Here is a 26920-nt window from a genome sequence, read left to right as displayed (position 1 = left end):
GGCTTCAACAGCAGAGCTGCAGACAGACTTTATTAGAACAAGAAGCAGCCAAGTTCTACCCAATAGACAGAACGTAACACAGCGTCACCAAAATTGGCAGTATCAACACCACCCTCCACCAAGCGATAATGGGACATAAAGGTGAGAGGAGCACTCCAAGTGGCGGAACTACAGATCTCTGCCATAGAGGCCCCCTGCAAACAAGCTCAGGAAACAGTCATCCCCTGAGTTGACTGACCCTGTACAGACCCAGGAACAGGAACCCCACAGGTCACAAGCCTCCAGGATAGACCAACGCAGCCACCTCCTGAGTGTAGCAACAGAAGGCTTCAGACCTTGACCGGCCACGTCAAAAGTAACAAAAAGAGAATCCACTTTACGAAACGGGCTGGTACGAACCAAATACACACCAACAGCACACTTAACACCCAAACAGTGCAGCCGCTCCTCCTCCTCAGACTGAGGATCAGGACACAAAACCGGCAACACCAGCTCCTCCGAGCAGTGAAAAGAGGAGGAAACCTTAGGAACAAGGAAGAGTCAGGCGGGAGAACCACCCGATCCAGTTAGCACTTCAAAACAGGCTCTGAACAAAGCAACAAGCCAATTTCCCTGACCCTTCTGGCCGAGGTAATAGCCACCAGGATAATTACCTCTATAGTCAAAAACCTCAGGGAAACCTCCTCCAGTGGCTCAAACAGAGCAGACCGCAACGCCCTCAACGCTAACGGGAGATCCCAACCCACAGTCACGGATTTAACAACAAGCTTCTTGAGAAAACAAGTCCTCGACAGCCGGGACACCAAAGGCACAACAATATCCCAGGTAGGACCCCAAAAGCCCTCACAGCCACCCACTGAGCACACAAAGAGGAAACCAGCAAACCTAATTCAAAACCATCCTTAAGAAAGTCCAAAACATGCACAGGATCCACAGTCAAGGCAAACCAGCCCTTATCAGCACACCAACCCTGAAAAGACACCCAATGCCTGGCATAAGATCTAAGGGTAGAAGGCCTACGAAACTGCTGAATAAAGAGAGCCACCTCAGGAGAACAACCCACAGCCTTCTTTGGAAAACAAAAACACGAGGCACAGTGTGTTTTACCTTAAGCTGGCATGCTAACTCTAGACTAAATAGATATGTATACAGTGAAAACACAAATGCTACTACACGATAAGTATAAATAGTTTATTATTTTCTTTTTAATATTCTTATATCTTTTTTGTATATAAAATGTTTTTTATAAATAATGTGTAGACAAGGATAAATAAATGTACAATCTGAATAATATTCTATAAACCACGTGTATTCTCTTCCTTAGACAATAGATACATTTCAAATGATTTCATGGCTTTATATTTCAAATAACACAATTGTCATAATTTCAATTCATTTGCATACACGTTATTTTTTTCTTTTTTCAATTTACTACTTTGGTCAAGGAAGAGTATATTAAAAACCCATGAATCTAAAATAACTAAATGCACAGAGACTGGCGGCTTGTTGACACCAGGTTCATCCTTTCAGCAGCCAGCCCACCAGTTGCAACCGGACTAGACACTCCTGAGACAGAGCCGGAAAAGTCAGAGGACGGGGTCCACAGGAAATCTTCAGCAAGGCCCCACTGCCAACTGTTACAACAGAGGAAACCAGACCAGAGCTACCAGGATCAGAGTGGCCCTGTCCAACTTGACCTTCAGAAGAACCCTCTGAATTAAAACAATCGGAGGAAAGGCATACCTTAACCCTGTCCCCCACTGAAAGGACAGAGCATACACCTTTCAAACAGTCTGTGGTGGGCACAAATGCAAAACCTCTCCCTCAAAGTGTTCTCTGGGGTTGCAAACAAGTTTACCCTGGGCACCCCAAACTTCTGCATGAGCACCCCAAACACCTTGTGATCCAAACACATTTCCGACAGGGAGGAAAACAACCTGCTCAAACAACCTGCTCAAACGTTCAACACCCCAGGCAGATGCAATGCCATCAGTGACAACATGTGGTCCGTCGGCTGAGCTGCCGACTTTGGTGCAGGAAACCAGGGTTCGAGCCTCGAGGTCGCGTCCACATCCTGTGATTCTGGGCAAATCACTTAATCTCCCCGTGCCTGAATATGTAATGTAAATACGGTGCTCATGTACAGCGCTTCAATACCTTCGGGTTGAGTTCGCGCTATATAAAAGATGCAAAAAAAATAAATAATTCATTTTGGCCCACTGGCATATCTGCTGAGCTAACAAGTTCAGCAAAGCCACTTTCACACTCCCCTGTTGGTTGGCACAGCACACCACCACAATGTTGTCTGTCTTAAACAGAACATCCCTTTGTAGGACCCAAGGAGGAAAATGAACCAGGGCCAACAGTACGGCCTTCAACTCCCTCCAGCTGGAAGACATCCAAGCCTCTTGGACCGACTAGATGCCCTGAACTGAATCTTGAACCATCACAGCCCCCCAACCCAGCGTGCTGGCATCCGTTGTCAGAACCATCCTTTCTTGGGGCACAAACAGAGAACCCTTCATGAGGTTCCCCACATCCAACCACCAGGCCAACTATAGGAAGACGCCCGCCCCCCCCAGAATCAGCCTCTCTTAATCCTGAGACCTCAGTCACCAACAGCTCAGCCACTGTCGAGCAGTGGAAGCGGGAGAGGCCAATACCTTTGTCATTCTTTCACAAGAGTCCTCTGCGAGGAAATGATGATAGTGGTAGTAATGGAGGTGGTGGTGATCAGGCTACTGGTCTTGGTAATGTAGGTGATGGTTGTAATGTTAATGGCACTGATGATGGGGGTCATGCTAACAATTATGGTAATAATGGTAGTAGGTATAGATTGTATGTATGGAATAAAGAGTGCAAGTGCTCCACAGAAAGAAGAATGTCACACCAAACACTGAAAAGCATGTAGTGAGAGCGAAATACTGCTCAGTCAGAAGCAAAGCCCACTCTTTGTTTACCTCTCACGTTATTTTTTTTATGGATGCCTTCCATGTTTTAGCAGCTATTTCATCGCCGAGGCAATCAATGGAGTTTCTATAATGAAACACAGAGACCAGATGCATGCATTTTAATGACATTGATACAGGAAGACTTTGAACGGGACTCTGTATTTTGACTGCTTTCTTTGTTGGCAAGAGTACCCTGATATTTCACAAGCTATTTCATTCTCTAATGTATTGCACCCGAACAGCTTCTTTTTCATGTCTCAGTGCTGATCACCTTTCCAGCTTCCGCTTTTTTCTGGCTGGTGGAGGCTTGCGTGAAGCATCGAGTGCGCGCACAGGGGTCCCTGGGCTTTGAATGTGGGGAGCCTTACAATCCACATATGCCCCGAGAGTCTGTAGCGGCCCTTCTGCAGCTAACGAGCAGCGCTGTGTTGTTTCCTGTTTACCCTTACACTCTGTGTGTGTGTTTAGTTGCCCCAATTCCAGAAATGATTGAGAAATGTTGCCACAATCTGATTTTGCACTTGGGCTATTACCCTAAAAGGTATTTCTCTGACTGGACTTCGAGTTTTCTGAAGAATGCAGCTACAAGTTATCTTACTTCCAACCCCTCACTCACCTTCTGGAACAAGCCTTGCATGCTTGCCCACACTGCCCCTGGCTAGTGCAGAAACCTTTGCCTACTTGAGATCCTGGTAAAATGCCTAACAGTGGGAGCCACGAATGAACACGCATTTGTGATGAGAAGTGGGTGTGAGAGTATTGTTTGTGATGGACTTTTCATTGCGCGAATGACAGCGTTTCAATCTTAGCGATTTACCAATAATAATTTTAATACGTTTTCTTTCAAGTTTTTATCTTTATTTTATTTTTTTGGTTGCTTAATTTATTCAATCTGCTTTAGCAATTATTCAGAGAATGTTTGTGTGCATGTGAGTGCATGTGTGTGCGTGTGTGTGTGTGTGTGTGTGTGTGTCTGTGTGAGTTGCCTTCATATGTAGACATAGAACATATTTCTGTTTTCCAGCTTTACTCATAGCACATTGCCGCCTCTTGAAAAAACCCTATTGTAGAAGAGTCTTCCAATGGCATCTTCCAAAGTCCCAGTAGACCATATGGAGACTGTCTCTATAGCCCACACGCAGCCAGTGACACATGCTTCTCATGAGCCATTTACAAACAGTCTGTTCCCCAGCGCTGCCCGGATTTCTGCCAGCCTTTACACATTTGAAACCGATTACAGGCCAGATATATAAACGCCATGAGTCACCCACTTGGCAGCAGTCACTCGTCTGAATAGCTGAGCCCAGGAATGCTGATGCGTGAGGCTGGCTGAGTGACTTGTCAATCAAACATCAGATGGGACTCTGACTCTGATATTCCACAAGTCAGCTTAAATGCTTTCAATTGAATTCATCATAAGCTAGAAAGGAAAATCAGAATACCAATACAAAACACGTGATCACTGATGATGGGTACTGAGACAGCGCATGGTAATTATTGCCACAGGGTAAAGTACAATGCACGTTAACTCAAGAAAGACACAGAAATTAACAGCAGGTTTTTCTTCATTTCAACAAATCCTCCACAGACACCAGTAGTTCCTTGCAGTAATGGTGTTACTTCTGCAAGCTATTACTACTGTATTTAGTGCAATATTGTAAATTAGGGCTAAAATATATTAATTAGAACAGGCTTGTAAAATTGCTTAAATGATAATAAAAACAAACATTGCCTCTCATGTACTTCTTTCTTACTTAGTAGTCCAATGGACCACTAACTGACAAGTACACAAAATCACAGCCCTCATCAGCCAGGTTAGCTTGAATCCAGTGGCAAAGTGAGCAAGGGACTCACGTCTGGGCATACCCCGCCAACTTAGGGCGAACAAAGCAAACACAATTTGACGATGGACGGAGGGCTGAAAATTTTCAGCCACTCACCCAAGTCACAGATCTGGGTTGAATCCTTGTGTTTACTTTGTTTGCCCTAAGTTGGCGGGGTATGCCTAGACGTGGGTCCCTTGCTCACTTTGCCACTGGATTCAAGCTAGCCTTGCTGATGAAGGGTGTTACCCAGAAACTGGTCCCAGGATGCTTGTTTTCGGTTCAGGGAGCCACCATCTGCATTTTGTTGTTTGTATTTGCATAAGCATTTTTATTGTGAGTGTTATCAGTGCCAGAACAAAACACTGCATGAGTGTTCAGGTTTCTGCTTTACAGAGTACACTATAGTAGTGACCTTAACTCGAATTATTGATTAATATACCCGATAGTGCCCTGCTATCAGGATGAAGCCCTGCAGCGGTCACTCCCCCTGAGCGCTAAGATAAATTCCAATACAACGAGTAGTACCACATTTTGGGGTACAGTAATCTTCATATTACACATTGCACTGTCCTTCCCTCTTATTTAAATAAAAACTGCATACAGTAGTGCAGTGGTCAATGTTAGATTATAAAATTGTGTTACAATTTGGCGAGTAAATTGTAAACTGTAACTCCGATATTGCCATGTAGTACATAGACAGTTAAATATTTTAAACTGTACAAAAAACTGCAAATGAGCTGCTTGAATTCATTATGAGGGCATAGATCTGATATAAACCTTGTTTTTAACTCTTCTTCATCTTATAAATTCACCATGTAAAGGTTATAATTGTGCATATTTGAGATACTCATGATCTAATAAAAATGATACAAACAAAAATCATTAAACCAGGGGTCCTACTACAGAGATTTCTCCGGGTCCCAACGAGCATGTGTGCCCTCTTTGTACACCCCTGGGGCACTCTGGAATTACAGAAGGGGCCTCAGCCGCCTGTGCGGTCCGTTCTATAATACAGATAGCACTGGCGCACATGTTTTGCAGTGGCCCCATGCAAACGAGGGCAATACTTTGCATCTGCGCCCCTGTCGTATTAAGGACACAAGCGCAGAAGCAAATATGCCTTTAGGAGGCACACTGAAAATGCACCTCAAAAAGGTCCCACACTTTCAGTGCCTCTCCTAAAGACAGCCATCTTGAGGGCAGAAAGGGGGTCCAATGGACCCTCCCAGACATACCCATGCTGGCAGGTACAATCACTCACTGCACCTGCCTGCATGGGGATCTCTCTCCCCTCTTGAAAGTGCAGGCGGGTCACCGTCCGTCCAGTAAAACACAGAGGGGCTTTGAAGCAGCCACTCTATATTTCACTTGAATGTGCTTCCCCCAGGGCAGCGCAGCTTTGAGCCTGCCCTGAGAGCAGCACATTTACAATAATCAGTTGTGCTTTCCCTGTTTGCGTCTGGCACACCTGTTTTACGGTGCATTACAAAGCAAACAAGGAAAGTGCGACTGTATGGAAATACGGGCCAAGATGTACAAAGCACTTTTATGGTTGCAAATATTGCAATTCTCAAAATCACAGGATTTGTTACTGCAGAAGATAATATTTCTATCTACTAAACCCATTTTGTGAGTCCAATGGTATGTATCAATGCTTTCCAACCACAATTGCAGTTAATCTGTCACCAAACCTCTTATGAGTTGGTAACTGATTTGCAAATAGAACATGTCTTCTTAGGACACCTTCCCTTTGTCAATTTTATTGGCAACCCCAGGGGAACTAGCCGGTAGTACAGAACCACTGGCTACTTCCCCCGGTCTTTTTCCCAAGCAGTATTTTACTCTTATTGAAACCAGCAATGGTTCCTTTAAGAGACATTTGCTGTTTAAAATAAATAAATAAATAAAGGGTTTCCAGTAAGAATGCAAACACAAGGATTTTGATGCGCCGTTCTTTGCAGGCCACCACCCCTGTATTTGTAGTCAATCACTGGAATTTGCAAATGTTGGCCTGCTTAATTAATACTCATTAGGCAGTCTATTCTGTGAGCCCATGTTACTAGACATTTTGCCATGTGACCTATCAGTACATAGGTCATATTGCAAAATTATAGACTGGTTGCACTTTTTGCTACTAGTCTTTCAATACATCTGGCCCATTATCGTCTGAATTGCAAGTGCAGAATAATGGTGTCAGATTTCTTCTAATCGATGCACTAGTCTATGGACGCGCATAATCATCATATCTGTCAATCACTGTCATCAGTGCAGACTTGATTTAGAAATAATGCAGAATCCACACATTCCTGGAGATATCTGTTGTCAGTAGAATTCTCAATAGTGCCAGGTGAACCTTAGGGAAGTCTGTGTCTTATGTAGCTTTACAAGCATGTGCTAGTTTGATCTAATCATATGCCTGCTTAGAGTCTCTTGCTGTGGTAGGTTCAGAGATATTTCTTCCCTCCTTTTTCTTCCTTCGGAAAATAATTTTCCACACGAATAAGACTTATCTTTACACCACCTGAAAAAATACAGATGGTTGGGGTGCTTTTCCAACCGAGGTCTTCCTTTGTCAATTTGAAAATGCAGTTAGTCTGGGAATGGTACTGCAAATGAAAAGAAATGTTGAATCTTTGCTGTTATTCTCCACACCTCCATTTCCCCTCTCATGACACTCCCTTAGAGATAGAAGTCCTCTATACCTACTTGACACTTGTGCATGAGCAAGAGGATAGCTTAGTCAGTGAGATTCAAGGGGTGCGAATCTCAAATTACCCAACAAAAAAAGCTGTGGGATGTTGGTGGTGAGATGACCAGGGTTCGGGATGGACTGCTCCCAAGAAGAGCATGTTAAGACCTCTTAGTGAAATGAGAATGATGGGAAATATCCACACCAACATAGCAGGCTTCACATAGAAGGCATTTTGAGGGGTCTTACACCCCAAACACCCACACTGAAGCTACACCCCTGCCCATCCCACGTGTTTGGTGGTTCTCCCTGGTAACTCATGACTACATTCATGTAAAACAAACTGCCTGGAGTCCTTGCCCTGGGATCACTTATATTAAATGTATTTTCACTGCACATGCTCTTCTTCATCTCTGCTACCAGAAGCTTTGATGATAGAGTTGTCAAATCGGTGCATGTGGGCTGGGCTCCATGGTTGTAGCCTTTGCCTTTTACAAATCCATTTAGCAAGTGACTGACGGCCCCATTACTAAGCCTGAGTCGCAAATAGAGGAGGCTCACAGGCACATTAATAATGGGGCGAGCCGAGCCGAGCCATGGGAATAACTTGGCTGTAGAAGTCAGTGCACGAGCTGCGCCGTGAAAACTTTTGTCATGTATATCATGCAATAAACAATGTAAAAGTATGATACAATATCTTCAACATTTTGAAAAGTGTATTTCCTTAACATGCAGAAGTGTAAGTGTATTTCTGAGACATGGAGAACCGTTTTACCTTAGTACATCAGATTGTATGCCTGCATACAGAGACGTTTACTGAAAGTAATATTGATAGTTTTTAGAAACATTCATAACTCACCCCCCCCAACAACAATATTATCGAACGAAGAGGCAAGTCAGTAGTCATGTAAACCGTAAACGCGGCCTAGATTCGTATTTTTTAGATGGAGAAACATTACACTCTAGCAAAATCAAACATAAGTGGGGCTTGTACAGCGCACATCCTCAAACATTTAAAAGTGAATGTGATAATAAAAAAAGGAGGCTCTGTGAAATAAACTATTTATCTAGGCACACACAATTTGGATAAACAGGGAAGCCAGTGACGAATCAACGGTCACCTTTTTCTCTATTTTTTTTGTCTCAGGAAGAGAAATGCCAACACAGAGATAACAGACCCGTTCCAGGGCCCACAGACCCAACTACCAAGCCAAAAATGCATTTATTTGGAGGGGTGTCACACCCCAATCCCCCTTCCACCTCTCTCGAAGCTATGTCCTTTCACTAGGGAACTTCTATCTGTTGCTTTTTCCGCTGTCGTGTTGTAAGACACAACCCCGCTTTTGTGAGGCTGTATCTGGGAATTCCAAACACAGTTGCAAATTGTTTCATTGATGCAAAACACAGATGGAAAATGTTTATTTAGGAGTCCCTTGTATGTTCTCGTACCGAGATCCTTACAGCACTCTATTGATATGCTTGAATCCAACACGTTCTCACGTACATATTCTCACGTACATACTACTACTACATACTATTAGCACATAAGTTGGCTATGCAGAGAGTTTGACCCGCAAACCAATAAACATGTGGTTGGATACAACCATAATGTCCAACATATTACGTAGGCTGTTTTTAAAAATATGTTGTGTCTTTTATATTAATACAGGATTTCATAAAAGATAACAGTTCCATAGAAATCGAAGCCTGTATAATTAAATCTTCTTTTAACTAGCTCCCTCAGGTGCGTGTTGAACCTCTCAGCCCATTTTTGGATATTTTGCAGGTGAGGGTTTTTCTGCTTCACTAGATCAACTCGCTCGTGCCTTCTCAGCACGTGCCGATCACTGTCTCATTGTGTATTGCATGAGCTCTCCTCCCCCGCCGAGGCATGATTTCAGTGCGTCGCGAGTGGCCTCGTGCCATGAATCCGAGGTATCTCCTTTTCAACCGTGGGCAGAGGGTGGGGAGTGTGGCTCTCCTTGCATCACGTTTGGAATTCTTAATGCAACCCAACTGGGGAATCTGACTCAGGCTCTCTTTTCTTATGAGCACGTGAACACTCGGCAAAGTTTGGTATCTTGTCATCTTTGCTCAACTCGGCCCACCTGGGGCGGCTGCTCCGTTATAGCGGAGGAGCGTCGCCCCACTGAAATGCCCCAGTGACGAAAAATAAACTGGTAATGAAGTTAATTCATTACCATTTTATTTCTCACCACCCCATCCTTAACAAAGTGTCAGGACGGCACAGGGCCTGCTGAACGGCGGCAGCAGCAGCAAGAAGGAGTGTGGGCTGCCTGAGGACCGCTTTAAAGTGCACATGTCTCTGGCTAGCTGTCTTGCGACGGTCAGCCACACATGCACACCTTAAACCAGCTGTCTTGAGACAGCTGGGTTAGAGAAAGCAAAATCCTCCCGTGCTCTGGTGAACGCTGATAGAGGCCGCTTCCTCCAATCGTAGGGCTGCTCTCATGCTGGTTAACACTGTGTCACTAGAACCAAGCTGCACCTGACTGAACACTTCCAACTAGGTTAAAACCGCTCTTGGGTGGCTTGTGTTTGGTTCTGAGAGGACCTAGCTTGGCAGTTTAGGCTAGACTGTTCCTATTGGACCAGGACCAAGATTAATTTGGAAATGTGTGGGTCTAATTTTAGGTGGCATGGTAGGCAAGGAAAAAGAAAGACTGGGATGAGGCCCCAAGTAACTACTAGGTCCTGAGATTAATTGAAGCAGACCACCCATCACTTTTTTTTGTTTACTTCAACATAACTTACCTCTCCGTCTGACCTCATGTAGAAATTGGTATTAATGACCTGACTACAACTGGCTCTCAAAATATGGGTTCAAACTGTGCACTAATTGCCATTTGCACGGGGCACCATACATGTATTTGTGCGATTTACACTGATTCCAAGATTGGCGCCTTAGAAGGGAGAATTACTCATAAATTGTGAAGGAAATCACAGATTGCAAGGTGTACACATTTTTGATAATCACTGTTATTCCTCCTAGTTTGTGTAGGTTTTGGATATTGCATCAATCCCGATTTGCGCCCAATTTCTTATTTCCTTTTGGGGTGCAAACGGAAAGTTATGCCCGAAACGTGACTACAGCCAAGTTCTAATCATGGTCGGACTTGGTTATCTAAGAGTCTTTCACTTTGTATGGACCATTACATATCAAATGACAGACTTCACAGCAACCTAAATGTCTTGGGCTCAAGCAAGACAGCCAGCTTCAACTTAAGCGACACCGTTAGCCAATGGGGCACACACCAGGCCAATATCTTCCCTTTGTAAAGTCATGATGGTTATGTACATGGGTTCCACCCTCAAAGCAATGTACATTCATACACAGAATTAAACATGTAAGGTACAAACTTTCTGCCTTCCCATTTTCTGCCACATTCTGATAAAAATTGAATTCTGGGTTTAACAAAAACATTGATATTACACGTTGTTGAAACCTGGCATACAGAACTTCTTTACTAAAAACAAATACAAAGGGCCTAAATAAGGTATTAAAGAACGCATTAAAAAAATAGTATTAATATGTCAAGAATGATCTCAAAGATTAATGATTATGGAGAAAGGTACTATCAGATTTAGGACCATAAAATGCTTTGTAACACAAAAGTAATGGTGAAAATATGACTCGTATTTTGGAATCGAGGTGTTTAAATAGGGTTACGTGGTTGCCGGCGGGTTGAACTGCTCGGTTTTCTTTACCCCCATGTGAAATGTGTCCCCTGACAGACCCCAGTGGCACAGGGGTAAAGGGCCCTCTCCCTCACCTGTGCAGGTGTTACTGTTGCAGATTGTTTCCTGGTTTTCGCACCAAACAAAACTGTTGAAAATGAAACATTTGGAGTCCGCTTACTAAAGTATCAGACATTACTCATGATTTTTACTAAATAGCGCAGAAACCCTACAACAACCATATCCCGTGACGCTATTTAGATATTCGGCGCTGATTTTCATATGACAGGAGCATATTAACAACGGCCAGCGATAATTATCGCTGGCCGTGCTTAGCGATAATTAAATTCTGGTATTTATCGCCCTGGTAGCGCGTTATTAACAACGCATTACTCCAGGGCTCTAAAAATTCCAGCGATAGCGAGGTTATCGCCCTTTTGCAGGGAACATCGCTGGTTTTCCAGCGATGTTCCCTGCCAAAGGGCGATAACCTTGCTGATACGACCCAGAGGGTCATATCAGCATAATCCACCCCCTATGTTAGAGATGGCTAAGTCAGGATTTTAGCATATGTTAGGTTTTGGCGAAACGGCCGTTTTCGCCAAAATCTAATGTGTGCTAAAATCATGTGGGCTGCCTTGTAAATATCGCGATGTAAACATCAGCGATATTTGCAAAGTAGTCCATCTTGGGTACGCCCAGTAAAGCCCACTTTGCATCTCATTGGAGATGCAAAGTGAGGCGTTGGGAAAAAGCGTGCTAACATGCGATTATGCATGTTAGCACCCTCTTGTAAATAGGACGATGGTTTCATCTCCGCTTTTTTGGCTTTCTAAGCCAAAAAAGAGGAGATAAAGCCCTTGTAACTATGCCCCAAAAGCACGTCACTACAGCGTTAACTCTGTGCCCCTGAAAGGGCGTTCCCATTTGCAAATAATTAATAGACGTATGCTCGAATTCACTCTTTCACGGAACAATTACCAAAAAATCGTTATCACTAGGTGCGCAGGACGAAAATGGCCCAATGCCACAACTCTCACAAAATGACCGATTTGTTAAACAAAACTATAAAGCACATGCCCCGAAATAGGGCTATAGCAGGCGGGCTAGGAAAAACAACAAACAAACACTGCCCCAATGAGTGAGGAACGGGACCAGCCCCGGCAATGGCTGTTAGGAGCAGCACCTGTTCGCAGTTCAGGCACCACGGGACCATTGTGCAAAGTGACAAAGGGGCATATTATCAAAGACAGCGTTAAAATTATCGCCGGCGATAATGGGCTTGATAATATGCCGCAGAGAATTCCAATAGAAGCCCATGTTGTGTTGTCAACATGGGCTTCTATTGGAATTCTCAAGGGCATATTATCAAGCCCATTATCGCCGCTTTAGCGGCAGTTTTCTGCCGCTAAACCGGCGATAATTTTTAACGCCGTCATTGATAATATGCCCCGAAATCCTGCAGAAGTGGTGTTCGTGTCTGTGTGACATAGAGCAAAATGTCTACCTCCTAGAGTAAGCACATAGCGCCAGAATGACCTTCTAACTTCAAATGACTTCCCTTGGTATTCATGTCCTTGTGTGCGGTATGTCTGTGGGGCGTTTAGCCTGACGAATGTCTCCTTTTGAGATTAATATTCAGGGTGTGAATTAGTGGCCATCCTCCACTCTTAAAAGCAAACCACTGCTTCTAAGAAACCATAAGCACCCGTTCATTATGCAGTCATTGTCGGAGAGAAGTACAAGCTTTAAATGTGTTAACCTTCATTTCGAAATGTTTTCAATTAGAGCTCAATCACACTGCTGTTTGTGAAAGAGATGTATGTGATTTACAATGGGGAAAAGTGTCATCTAAATATTTATTCTCTACATGTATGTGTGCTAGTAGTCATTCTATTTGTTGCTTTAAACCCGCACTAAAGTAACCAAAAAAGCTGCTTTAAAAATCTAACATGGCCATAAATTCCATGTACTGTGTCACACGTTTTTAATGGCTTCCTGACAACTTGATTAAACAGAAATATAAACGAAAACATTATAAACATGCTTAGCTTATTTAAACAATCTTTTCTTCTGTTACTTTGTGTTATGAATGGCCAGCAGGCATTGGATGGCTTCTGGTCTGACTGCTGAAAAAACGCTTACTTGCTAAGGGATAGGACATCTGTACGCATCAGCTAAATGTAAGGGGCATATTATCAAGCACGGCATTAAAATTATCGCCGTTTTAGCGGCAGGAAACTGCTGCTAAAGCGGCGATAATGGGCTTGATAATATGCCGCAGAGAATTCCAATAGAAGCCCATGTTGACACCAGAACATGGGCTTCTATGGGAATTCTCTGCAGCATATTATCAAGCCCATTATCGCCGCTTTAGCGGCAGTTTTCTGCCGCTAAAGAGGCGATAATTTAAACCCCGTTCCTTGATAACATGCCCCTAGGTTTGCCAGTGGTTCTGATTTACGAAGCAATATATACGTTAAATTAATTTGCTTGTGTATATTTGTGTGTATTAGTTCACATGCGCATGGGATGGGTGGTATGATGGACAATACTCTGGCATTTTACGGTAGGGCAGCAAAAACCGTGGCAAATATTCTGCGATTAAGGAAGAAATTAGCATAGAATGGGTACAAAGTAATATTGTTCTGTGAGATTGACAGTGCACTGCGGTTGTACATTTCACCCTCCACTGACCTCACATCGCCACTCACCTCTTCTCCTTGGCCAAACTGCAGCCCCAGAGCAATGAAATGCTCCACACGAATGAAGCCGTCTGCATCCTCATCGCAAACATCAAAGACATCCTTCAACTTCTGCAGGAAGACCATGAGGTGCTGCTGGTCCCCCAGAATCGCGTTTTCTATATCACTCCCACACACGAGGCGCTGCTGGTCCCCCAGGACTGTGGTCTGTATGCCTCCATTGCATGAGACATGTGGCTGACTCTGCAAGACCTCATGGTCTAAGCCCTCCTTGGGCATGAGATGCTTCTGGTCCCTAGTGACGTCCCTCTCTGTGCTGCCCATGGACATCAGAAGCTCTGGATCCATAATTGCCTCACTTTCTCTGCCATTTCTAAACATGAGGTACTGCTGACTTTTCTCAACCCCACCCTCTGTACCGTCCTTGGGCATGAGGTGCTGCTGGTCCTTCAGGACCTCAGTCTCTGTACTGTCCAGGGATGTGAGGTTCTCCTGGCTCACTAGGACCTCACTCTCTGCAGCATCCTTGGAAAAGAGGAGCTCATTGCCTTTCAAGACCTGACTCTTTGAACTTTCATTGGACATGAGGTGCTGCTGGACTCCCATGATCTCTGTGTCGTCACCATCCTTGATCATAAGGTACTGCTTGTCCTCCAAGATTGTACTTGCTGTACTGCTGTTAGGCATGAAATTCTGCTGGTCCCTGCAGAGCTCACTTTCTAAATCCGTTTTTGGAAATGGGTGCTGATTCTCGTCCAGGACCACTCTTTCTATGCCATTTGTGGATAGGATTAGCTCATTACTTGTATAGTTCTTGGGTATGGGTTGCTGCTCGTCTCCAGGGACATCACTCTCTATATCATCTATGGATTGTAAAAGTAGTTGGGCCTTCTCGATATCACTCTCTCTATCATCATTGGATACAAATTGTTGCTGGTCTTCAATCTTTATAATGTCTTTGAGGTAATTCGGGTCCCCTAAGAACTCACTCTCAGTACAATTATTGGGAATGAGATGCTGCTGGCCTTTCAGCACTTCATTGTCCTTGGCCACAATGTTCTGGGGGCTCCCAAATCCAACTCTATCTTTGTGTGTAGCATCCTTGGACATGACATACTGTTGGTCCTCCAACATCTCACTTTCTCCTTCGCTCTTGGGTTCAAGGTGACCTTGGTCTTCCAGCACTTCACTCTCTACGCCATCCCTGGTTGTGAGATGCTGCTGGTTCTCCATGACCTCATACTCTGAGGCACCATTGAGTATGAGAAGCTCGCTCTCTGTATCCTCCATGCCCATGATGTTCTGTTGGTCTTCCAGAACCTCACTGCCTGTACCATCTTTGGACATGATGTGCTGCTTATCCTTTAGAATCTCACAGTCTGTAAATTCCTTGAGCATAAAGTGCTGCTCGTCCCCGAAGACCTCACATTCTCTAACTTTATTGGGTACAAGGTGACGTTGGTCTTCCAGGACTTCACTCTCTACACCATCCCTGGTCATGAGATGCTGCTGGTTCTCCATGACCTCATACTCTGTGGCATCATTGAGTATGAGGAGCTCACTCTCTGCACCCTCCATGTCCATGAAGTTCTGTTGGTCTTCCAGAACCTCACTGCCTGTACCATCTTTGGCCATGAGCTGCTGCTGATCCTTTAGAATCTCGGAGTCTATAACTTCCTGGAGAATAAGCTGCTGCTCATCCCCGAAGACCTCACATTCTCTAACTTTCTTGGGTGCAAGGTGACATTGGTCTTCCAGGACTTCACTCTCTACGCCATCCCTGGTTGTGAGATGCTGCTGGTTCTCCATGACCTCATACTCTGTGGCATCATTGAGTTTGAGGAACTCCCTCTCTCTATCATCAATGTTCATGAAGTTCTGTTGGTCTTCCAGAACCTCACTGCCTGTACCATCTTTAGACATGATGTGCTGCTTATCCTTTAGAATCTCACAGTCTGTAACTTCCTTGAGCATAAAGTGCTGCTCGTCCCCGAAGACCTCACATTCTCTAACTTTATTGGGTACAAGGTGATGTTGGACTTCCAGGACTTCACTGTCTTCACCATCCCTGGTCATGAGATGCTGCTGGTTCTCCATGACCTCATACTCTGTGGCATCATTGAGCATGAGGAGCTCACTATCGGTATCCTCCATGCCCATGAAGTTCTGTTGGTCTCCCAGAACCTCACTGCCCGTACCATCTTTGGCCATGAGCTGCTGCTGATCCTTTAGAATCTCAGAGTCTATAACTTCCTTGAGAATAAGCTGCTGCTTATCCCCGAAGACCTCACATTCTCTAACTTTCTTGGGTGCAAGATGACATTGGTCTTCCAGGACTTCAATCTCCACACCATCCCTGGTTGTGAAATGCTGCTGGTTCTCCACGATCTCATACTCTGTGGCATCATTGAGTATGAGAAGCTCACTCTCTGTATGCTCCATGTCCATGAAGTTCTGTTGGTCTTCCAGAACCTCACTGCCTGTACCATCTTTGGTCATGAGCTGCTGCTGATACTTTAGAATATCGCAGTCTATAACGTCCTTGAGAATAAGCTGCTGCTCGTCCCAGAAGACCTCACATTCTCTAACTTTCTTGGGTCCAAGGTGACGTTGGTCTTCCAGGACTTCACTCTCCAAACCATCCCTGGTCATGAGATGCTGCTGGTTCTCTGTGCCTTTATACTCTGTGGCATCATTGAGTATGAGGAGCTCACTCATTGTATCCTCCATGTCCATGAAGTTCTGTTGGTCTTCCAGAACCTCACTGCCTGTACCATTTTTGGGCATGAGGTGCTGCTGATCCTTTAGAATCTCGCAGTCTGTAACTTCCTTGAGCATAAACTGCTGCTCGTCCCCGAAGACCTCACATTCTCTAACTTTCTTAGGTACAAGGTGACCTTGGTCTTCCAGGACTTCACTCTCTACGCCATCCCTGGTTGTGAGATGCTGCTGGTTCTCCATGACCTCATACTCTGTGGCATCATTGAGTTTGAGGAACTCCCTCTCTCTATCATCAATGTTCATGATGTTCTGTTGGTCTTCCAGAACCTCACTGCCTGTACCATCTTTGGACATGATGTGCTGCTTATCCTTTAGAATCCCACAGTCTGTAACTTCCTTGAGCATAAAGTGCTGCTCGTCCCCGAAGACGTAACATTCTCTAACTTTATTAGGTACAAGGTGATGTTGGACTTCCAGGGCTTCACTCTCTTTACCATCCCTGGTCATGAGATGCTGCTGGTTCTCCATGACCTCATACTCTGTGGCATCATTGAGTATGAGGAGCTCACTCTCTGTATCCTCCATGCCCATGAAGTACTGTTGGTCTTCCAGAACCTCACTGCCTGTACCATCTTTGGCCATGATCTGCTGCTGATCCTTTAGAATCTCGGAGTCTATAACTTCCTTGAGAATAAGCTGCTGCTCATCCCCGAAGACCTCACATTCTCTAATTTTCTTGGGTGCAAGTTGACATTGGTCTTCCAGGACTTCACTCTCCACACCATCCCTGGTTGTGAGATGCTGCTGGTTCTCCACAATCTCATACTCTGTGGCATCATTAAGTATGAGAAGCTCACTCTCTGTATGCTCCTTGTCCATGAAGTTCTGTTGGTCTTCCAGAACCTCACTGCCTGTACCATCTTTGGCCATGAGCTGCTGCTGATCCTTTAGAATCTCGCAGTCTATAACGTCCTTGAGAATAAGCTGCTGCTCGTCCCAGAAGACCTCACATTCTCTAACTTTCTTGGGTACAAGGAGACGTTGATCTTCCAGGACTTCACTCTCTACACCATCCCTGGTCATGATGTCCTGGCGATCCACAAATCCCATGCTCTCTCCCTTGATCAAAAGGTGCTGCTGATCCTCTAGAATCTCGCAGTCTGTGACTTCCTTGAGCATAAACTGCTGCTCGTCCTCAAAGACCTCACATTCTCTAACACTCTTGGGTACAAGGTGACGTTGGTCTTCCAGGACTTCACTCTCCAAACCATCCCTGGTCATGAGATGCTGCTGGTTCTCCGTGCCTTTATACTCTGTGGCATCATTGAGTATGAGGAGCTCACTCATTGTATTCTCCATGTCCATGAAGTTCTGTTGGTCTTCCAGAACCTCACTGCCTGTACCATTTTTGTGCATGAGGTGCTGCTGATCCTTTAGAATCTCGCAGTCTGTAACTTCCTTGAGCATAAACTGCTGCTCGTCCCCGAAGACCTCACATTCTCTAACTTTCTTAGGTACAAGGTGACCTTGGTCTTCCAGGACTTCACTCTCCACACCATCCCTGGTTGTGAGATGCTGCTGGTTCTCCATGACCTCATACTCTGAGGCACCATAGAGTATGAGAAGCTCACTCTCTGTATCCTCCATGCCCATGATGTTTTGTTGGTCTTCCAGAACCTCACTGCCTGTACCATCTTTCGACATGATGTGCTGCCGATCCTTTAGAATCTCACAGTCTGTAACTTCCTTGAGCATAAAGTGCTGCTCGTCCCCGAAGACCTCACATTCTCTAACTTTATTGGGTACAAGGTGACGTTGGTCTTCCAGGACTTCACTCTCTACACCATCCCTGGTCATGAGATGCTGCTGGTTCTCCATGACCTCATACTCTGTGGTATCATTGAGCATGAGGAATTCACTCTCTGTATCCTCCATGCCCATGAAGTTCTGTTCGTCTTCCAGAACCTCACTGCCTGTACCATCTTTGGCCATGAGCTGCTGCTGATCCTTTAGAATCTCGGAGTCTATAACTTCCTTGAGAATAAGCTGCTGCTCATCCCCGCAGAGCTCACATTCTTTATCTTTCTTGGGTACAAGATTACGTTGGTCTTTTAGGACTTCACTCTCCGGACCATCTCTGATTGTGAGATGGTGCTGGTTCTCCATGACCTCATACTCTGTGGCATCATTGAGTATGAGGAGCTCACTCTCTGTATGCTCCATGTCCATGAAGTTCTGTTGGTCTTCCAGAACCTCGCTGCCTGTACCATCTTTGGCCATGAGCTGCTGCTGATCCTTTAGAATCTCGGAGTCTATAACTTCCTTGAGAATAAGCTGCTGCTCATCCCCGAAGACCTCACATTCTCTAACTTCCTTGGGTGCAAGATGACATTGGTCTTCCAGGACTTCACTCTCCCCACCATCCCTGGTTGTGAGATGCTGCTGGTTCTCCACGACCTCATACTCTGTGGCATCATTAAGTATGAGAAGCTCACTCTCTGTATCCTCCATGCCCATGATGTTCTGTTGGTCTTCTAGAACCTCACTGACTGTACCATCTTTGGACATGATGTGCTGCTGATCCTTTAGAATCTCAGAGTCTGTAACTTCCTTGAGCATGAAGTGCTGCTCGTCCCCAAAGACCTCACATTCTCTAACTTTATTGGGTACAAGGTGACGTTGATCTTCCAGGACTTCACTCTCTACACCATCCCTGGTCATGAGATGCTGCTGGTTCTCCATGACCTCATACTCTGTGGTATCATTGAGTATAAGGAACTCACTCTCTGTATCCTCCATGCCCATGAAGTTCTGTTCGTCTTCCAAAATCTCACTGCCTGTACCATCTTTGGCCGTGAGCTGCTGCTGATCCTTTAGAATCTCGCAGACTATAACGTCCTTGAGAATAAGCTGCTGCTCGTCTCCGAAGACCTCACATTCTCTAACTTTCTTGGGTACAAGGAGATGTTGGTCTTCAAGGACTTCACTCTCTACACTATCCCTGGTCATGATGTCCTGGTGATCCATAAATCCCATGATCTCTCCCTTGAACAAAAGGTGCTGCGGATCCTTTAGAAACTCGCAGTCTGTAACTTCCTTGAGCATAAACTGCTGCTCGTCCTCGAAGACCTCACATTCTCTAACTTTCTTGAGTATATGGGGACGTTGGTCTTCCAGGACTTCACTCTCCAAACCATCCCTGGTCATGAGATGCTGCTGGTTCTCCATGACCTCATACTCTGTGGCATCATTGAGTATGAGGAGCTCACTCATTGTATCCTCCATGTCCATGAGGTTCTGTTGGTCTTCCAGAACCTCACTGCCTGTACCATCTTTGGCCATGAGCTGCTGCTGATCCTTTAGATTCTCGCAGTCTATAACGTCCTTGAGAATAAGCTGCTGCTCGTCCCCAGAGACCTCACATTCTCTAACTTTCTTGGGTACAAGGTGACGTTGGTCTTCCAGGACTTCACTCTCTACACCAACCCTGTTCATGATGTCCTGGGGATCCACAAATCCCATGCTCTCTGTATTACCCTTTAACAAAATGTGCTGCTGATCCTTTAGAATCTCACAGTCTGTAACTTCCCTGAGCATAAAGTGCTGCTCGTCCTCAAAGACCTCAAATTCTCTAATTTTCTTGGGTACAAGGTGGCAGTGGTCTTCCAGGACTTTACTCTCTACCCCTTCCATGGTCATGAGGTGCTGCTGGTTCTCCATGACCTCATATTCTGTGACATCATTGAGTATGAGGAGTTCACTCTCTGCACCCTCCATGTCCATGAAGTTCTGTTGGTCTTTCAGAACCTCACTGCCTGTACCATCTTTGAAAATGGGGTGCTGCTGATCCTTTAGAATCTCGCAGTCTATATCGTCCTTGAGAATAAGCTGCTGCTCATCCCCGAATACTTCACATTCTCTAATTTTCTTGGGTACAAGGTGGCGTTGGTCTTCCAGGATGACACTCTCTACACCATCTCTGATTATGAGATACTGCTGGCTCTCCATGACTTCATACTCTGTGGCATCATTGAGTTTGAGGAGCTCCCTCTCTCTATCATCAATGTCCATGAAGTTCTGTTGGTCTTCCAGAACCTCACTGCCTGTACCATCTTTGGGCATGAGGTGCTGCTGGCCTTCAGTGTCTGTAGCATCCTTTGTGATAATGTTCTGGTGATCCCCAAATCCCATACTCTCTATATCACCCTTGACCAAAAGTTCCTGTTGAAACCCTAGAATATCACAATTTGTCATTTTCTTGGGCTTGAGATGCTGCTGGTCTTCCAGGACTTCATGCTCTGTGATATCACTGGACATGTGTAGTTCACTCCCTGTACTCTCATTGTGCATGAGGTGATGATGTACTCCCAAACCCTCACTCTCTGTGAAGTCATTGGGCATTAGGTGGAGCTGGTCCTTTGGGACGCCACTCTTTGTACTATCCTTATGCATAACAAGTTCACTATTTTTGACAACTTTGAGCATTGATTGCTGCTGGTCACCCAGGACCACACTTTCTGTGTCACCCTTGAGCATGGCATACTGCTGGTCCTCTTGGGCCTCATTCTCTGTATCATTCATGTGCATGATAACTCTACTATCTGCATCTTCCTTTGTTATTAAGTGCTGTTGGTACCCCAGGACTTCATTCAATCTGCCACCCACTGGCATAAGCAGCTGCTTGTCTCCCAGGACATCACTCTCTGTAACATCAATGGGTATGAGATGCTGTTGGTTTTCCAGGACAACACACTTTTTACCATCCTTGGTCACTAGTTCCTGCTGGTCCCACTGTACCTTATTTTCCGTACTATACTTGGGCATGAGGAGTTCTTGGTCCCCAAGGCTTGTGCTCTCTGTACCGTCTTCGAAGAAGAGGTGACGTTGGTGCCCAAAGACCTCACTCTCTCTTTCATCTTTGGTAATGAAGTACTTATTGTCCTCCAGGAACTCACTCTTTATACCTTCCTGTGCGCGGAGCTCACTCTTTGTACTGTCCTTGCACATGAGGTCCTGGTGGTCTCCTGGCACTTCATTCATTTTACTATGTTTGGGCATGAGGTGCTGCAGGTCCTCCATGAACCTGATCTCTTTAGTTTCCATGGGATTGGGAATCAAGTACTTCTGATCCTCACTCTTGGCATCATCCTTGTGTATGAGATACTCTCTCTCTGTTGCACACTTGGACATGAAATGCTGTTGGTCCTTCAGCATATCACCTTTTGTACCTTCCTTTCGAATGAAGTGCTGGTCAACTTTTAGCACTTTTGTACTGTCCTTGGCTAGTGGGAGTTGTAGATCCCAAATGAGATGCTGCTGGTCCTCCAAGACTATATGATGCTTCTGGACCACACTTTCTTTACCGTTCATGTGTAGAAGAAACTCACTCCAGGTATCCTCCTTTTGCATAAGGCATTGCTTTTCCTTCAGGGCCTCTATAACATCATTGGCTGTTAGGTGCTGAGAATCTTCCATGATCCCAGCTTCTGTGTCTATCGTGGGCCTGATGATCTCACCCTCTCTTCCATCCTTGTGCAAGAGGAGCTCCTTGTCCACCACACCCTCAGTTTCTGCCACATCCCTGGGAAGAGGGTGCTGCTGGACTTCAAGAACATAATTTTCTTTACACTCATTGGATATGACGTGCTCACTCTTTGTGTTGTCTTTGGTTAAGAGGAGGTGCTGGTCTCCCAGTTTCTCAGCCACTGTGCCATCTTCGGATATTAAAACATCCCTTTTTGTACCATCCGTAAGCACAGCTTGATGCTGGTCTCCAAGTTCCTCATGCTTTGTGCCATCCTTGAGTTGCAGGTGGTCCCACTGAACCTCATCCCCAGTCTTTGTCCCATTCATGGGCATGATGAAGTCACTCTCTGTACCATGTTTGGACAAGACGTGATGCTGGTCCTCCATAACCTCACTTCCTGTACTTTCCTGTGGCATGAAGTGGTGATGCTCCTCTTGGACTTCGTTCTCTGTGCCATTGTTGGGAGTAAGAATCTTCTTGTCTACTAGGACCTCACTTTCTCTCCCATACTTGGGCATGAAGTACTGCTGGTCCTCCAGTACCTTGCTGTCTGTACCTCGTTCCTGGTCTGCTGGGACTTTACTATTTGAACCATCCTTGGCACTGGGAAGCTTAAAAGCCTCCAGGACTTCACTCTCTATACTGTCCTTATTAATAAAGCACTGCTCATTCTCTGTGAACTCGATATTAGTACCATGTTCGGGACTTAGCAGCTCACTGATTCTACCGTCCCTGGACATGATATCGTACAAGTCCCCTAGCACTTCAGACTCTGTAACATTCTTGGGCATTAAGTGATGGATGTCCCCTATCAACCCATTCTGTTCATCAACTTTGTGAATGATCTGCTGCAGTTTCCCCATGACCTCGTGCTCCGTACCATTCTTTGGCATGAGGTTCTGCATGTCCCACAGGAGCTCATTCTGTGCACCATCCTCATGAACGGTGTGCTGCTTCCCCATGTCCTCGCTTTCTGTGTGGTTCATGTTTAAGGTGTACTGCTTTTCCCACTCATTCTGTGTACCTTCCTTGAGTCCAGTGTTCGTCTGCTTCCCCAAGACCTCACTCTTTGTACCATTCTTGGGCATGAGGTTCTGCATGTCCCACAGGAGATCATTCTGTGCACCATCCTCATGAATGGTGTGCTGCTGCCCCAGGACCTCAATGTCTGTGCTGTTCGGTAGCATGAAGATCTCACTCTCTGTTCCACGCTTGAACACGAGGTCCTGCTGGTCACCTAGACCCTCACTCTCTAACATTTCCTTGGGTATGAGGTGCTGCTGGTCCTCCGAGTCCTCACATGCCAAGCCACCTTTGAACATGAATCGCTGCTTTTCCTCTGTGCCCTCATTCTCTGCACCTTCCTTGGATAGGAAGTACTCACTCTTTGTACCGACCCTGGGCTTGGCTTGCTGCTGGTCTCCTGGGATTGCACTCTCTGTGCCTTCCTCTGACATGAGGAGCTGTCGGTCCTCCCGTACCACACACACTGTCGTTGTGCCATTAACTGACATGCTGACCTTCCTTTCTTCACCTTCCTTGGGCATAAAATGCCGTTGGTCCTCTAGGTCTTCCTTTTCTGTAGCATCTACTGCAATAAACTCCTGTTTGTCTCTTAGGACCTCACCCACTCTGCCATTCATAGACATGAGTTCTAGTTGGTCCTTCATGACCAAACGCTCAGTACAATCCTTGTTCATGAGGCGGTGTTGGTTACACAGTTCCTTATTCTCTGTATCGACCTTGGGCATGAGCTGCTGTTGCTCCCTAAGGACCTCATCCTCTCGACCCTCTTTGGGAATTAAGTACTTATTATCCTCTCGGATCTGAACCTTGGTACCATTCATGGGCATGAAAGATTCCTTCATTTTATTGTCCTTAGACATGTGGGCGTGCTGGTCCTCGAGCTCCTCAATCTCTGATACGTTCTTCAGCATGGGATGGTGCACACTCCCTGTACTGCTCCGAAACATGAGTTGCTGCTGGTCAGCCACAACCCAACTCTCTGTGCCATCCAAGGGCATGAGGTGGTGCTGGTGAACAAGGATCTGACTCTCTGTACCACCTTTGAACATGAGGTGCTGCTGGTCTTCCAAAACCATTGTCTTTGTGCCATCCAAGGCCTTGAGGTGCTGCTGGTCCTCAAGAACCACACACTCTGTCCCATCCCAGAGCATGAGATGTTGCTGGTCCTCCAGAACCTCACTTTTTGTACTATTCAAGGACATAAGCTGCCGCTGGTCCACTGGAGCCACACTCTCTGTACCATCCAAGAACAATAGGTGCTGCTGGTCCACCAGACCGACACTCTCTGTACCATCCAAGGGTATTAGGTGCTGCTGGTCACCCACAACCTGACTCTCTGTGCCATCCAAGGGCATGAGGTGGCGCTGGTCACCCAGAGCTACACTCTCTGCACCATCCAAGAGCATTGCGTGCTGGCTGTCCTCCAGAACCACACTCTCTGTACCATCCAAGGGCATTGGGTGCTGTTGGTCCTCAAGAACCACGCACTTTGTACCATCCCAGAGCATGGGGAGTTGCTGGTTATCCAGAACCTCAGTTTGTGTACTATTCAAGGACATAAGCTGACGCTGGTCCCTTGAAGCCATACTCTCTGCACCATCCAATAGCATTAGGTGCTGCCAGTCCTCCAAAACCACACTTTCTTTACTATCCAATAAGAGCATTAGGTGATGCTGGTCATCCACGACCTGACTCTTTGCGTCATCCAAGGGCATGAGGTGCTGCTGGTCACCCAGACCCACACTCTCTGTACCATCCAAGAGCAAGAGGTGCTGCCGATCACCTAGAACCACACTCTCTGCATCATCCAAGCGCATTAGGTGTTGTTGGTCCTCCAGAACCACACTTTCTTTACCATCCAAGAGCATTAGGTGCTGCTTGTCACTCACGTCCTGACTCTCTGTGCCATTCATGGGCATGAGGAGCTGCTGGTCCCCCAGGACACCGCTCTGTGTAGGAAGTGTGGGCATCGTGCGCTCAATCCCTGTACAGTCCTTCATCACGAGGCCCTGCTGGTCCCCTAGAATCCGACTCTGAGCCCCATCCAGGGCCGTACAGTGATGCTTTTCCTCCATCACCTCATTATCGTCCGCTTCCTTGTGGATGAGTTGCTGCTGCTCCCCCAGACGCTCGCTCTCGGCATCGTTGACCATGTGTTGCTCCTGCTCCCCCGGTTCACTTCTCTCAATAAAGCTCCTGCATGTAAGACCCCCCCAGTCATGCCCCTGGTACTCTGTCTCTTCCGTGTTCTCGGGGTGCTGCGGGGGTTCAATCCTACAGCGCTCTGACTCGACTGCTTTCCCCGTGCTCTCTGGAGCGATAACGTCCGAGGACATGACAGGGCTCTGGTCCTCTCCCGCCGCACTCGGTGCACCTCCCTCGCTCGCGGGGTGCCGCTGGGTCCCCAGGGTGTGCTGCTGGTCCTCGTGCGCAGCGCTCTCAATGCCGCCAGGGTCCAAAAGGCGCTGCTTGTCCTCCTGCGCTGTGTTCTCCAACCCGTCCGTGTGCATGAAGTGCTGCTGGATCCCCAGCGCCGTGCTCTCTACCCTCTCTGAGTACCTGCTGAGATGCTGGTCTTCCCGTGCGTTGGTCTCTGCCCCGCCAGTGTACCTAAGGTGCTGCGCGTCCCCCAGTGTTGTGCTTTCCATTCCGCCAGTATACCTGAGGTGCTTCTGGGTCCCCAGCGCAGTGCTCTCCACCGTGTCCATGTACGCAAGATGCTGCTGGACCTCCGGCGCCTTGCTCTCCACCTCGCCCGTGTGCATGAGGAGCTGCTGGGTCCCCAGAGCAGTACTCTCCATCCTGTCCGTGTGCATGCTCCCCACCTCGTCCGTGTACCTGCTCTCCACCTCGTCCGTGTACCTGCTCTCCATCTCGCCCGTGTGCATGTTCTCCACCTCGTCCGTATACCTGCTCTCCACCTCGTACGCGTGCATGCTCTCCACCTCGTACGTGTATCTGCTCTCCACCTCGTCCGTGTGCCTGCTCTCCATCCTGTCCGTGAGCATGCTCTCCATCCCGTCTATGAACATGAGCAGCTGCTGCTCCTCCGGCGCGAAGCTCTCCTCGCCGGTTGGTATCTGCTGGATCTCCGGGGCGGTGATTTCCATCCCGCCCTTGTACAGGATGTGCTGCTGGTTCTCCAGCGCGGCGCCCTCCACCCGTCCTACTCCATGCCGACGCCGTAGTAGCTGCAGCCCAGCTGCTGGAGCAGGCGAACGGCCGCCGCCATCATCCCGCGCTCCTGTCAGTGCAAAACCAATCACACCGGGGGCGGGGGAGGCAGGGGAGTGACATCACTAGCGGGGGGTAGATGCTAGCGTGACATCAGGAGAGGAGGCAGAGCACGGAATGTTATCTTAAAGCAGGAACCGGAGGGAAGTGTCATATCACTTGTCGATGGAGGGAAAGGGCTGTTGGGACACAACAGGGGGGTGGACTACCTGTCACATTGCTGGTGTGGAATGTGGTAAAGGAGAAGAGGAGCGAGATTAGGTCACTCAGAAAGAGTGAGTAAGGGAGGGCAGGCTGTCAGGCAAGAGGGGTGGTGGCATAAATAAACACAGGGTTGGGGTGACGGGAGAGTCCTCGGTTAGTAAGGAAGAGAAGTGGTGTGACACTACTCCAAGGGTGATATGTAGGGAAGATGTAAATGCTGCGTCATGCTTGGAAACACCGAGGAGGTGGGAGGACGTGTCCTACTGCCCTAGAGAAATAAAGAAGGTGGGAGGTGGGGGTCCACAGGATGACAAGTGGCACCACAGAGGTGTGTGAGG

General features: G+C 46.6%; 1 protein-coding gene across 1 annotated transcript in view; it reads right to left on the bottom strand.

The window, feature by feature from the left end:
* Positions 1-26434, bottom strand: part of RAB11FIP4 (RAB11 family interacting protein 4) — a 1159525-nt gene extending 1133091 nt beyond the window's left edge. Inside the window, exon 1 of the mRNA XM_085617187.1 lies at positions 13880-26434. Coding sequence (XP_085473313.1) covers positions 13880-26254 — 12375 coding nt within the window. The 5' untranslated portion in view covers positions 26255-26434. The remainder of the gene's footprint in view (positions 1-13879) is intronic.
* Between the last annotated feature and the right edge of the window lie 486 nt (positions 26435-26920).

The sequence above is a fragment of the Triturus cristatus genome, chromosome 7, assembly GCF_964204655.1.
Source record: "Triturus cristatus chromosome 7, aTriCri1.1, whole genome shotgun sequence".
Lineage (NCBI taxonomy): Eukaryota > Metazoa > Chordata > Amphibia > Caudata > Salamandridae > Triturus > Triturus cristatus.
Note: the sequence above shows the minus strand (reverse complement) of the source record. Positions and strands in the feature narration are given on the sequence as shown.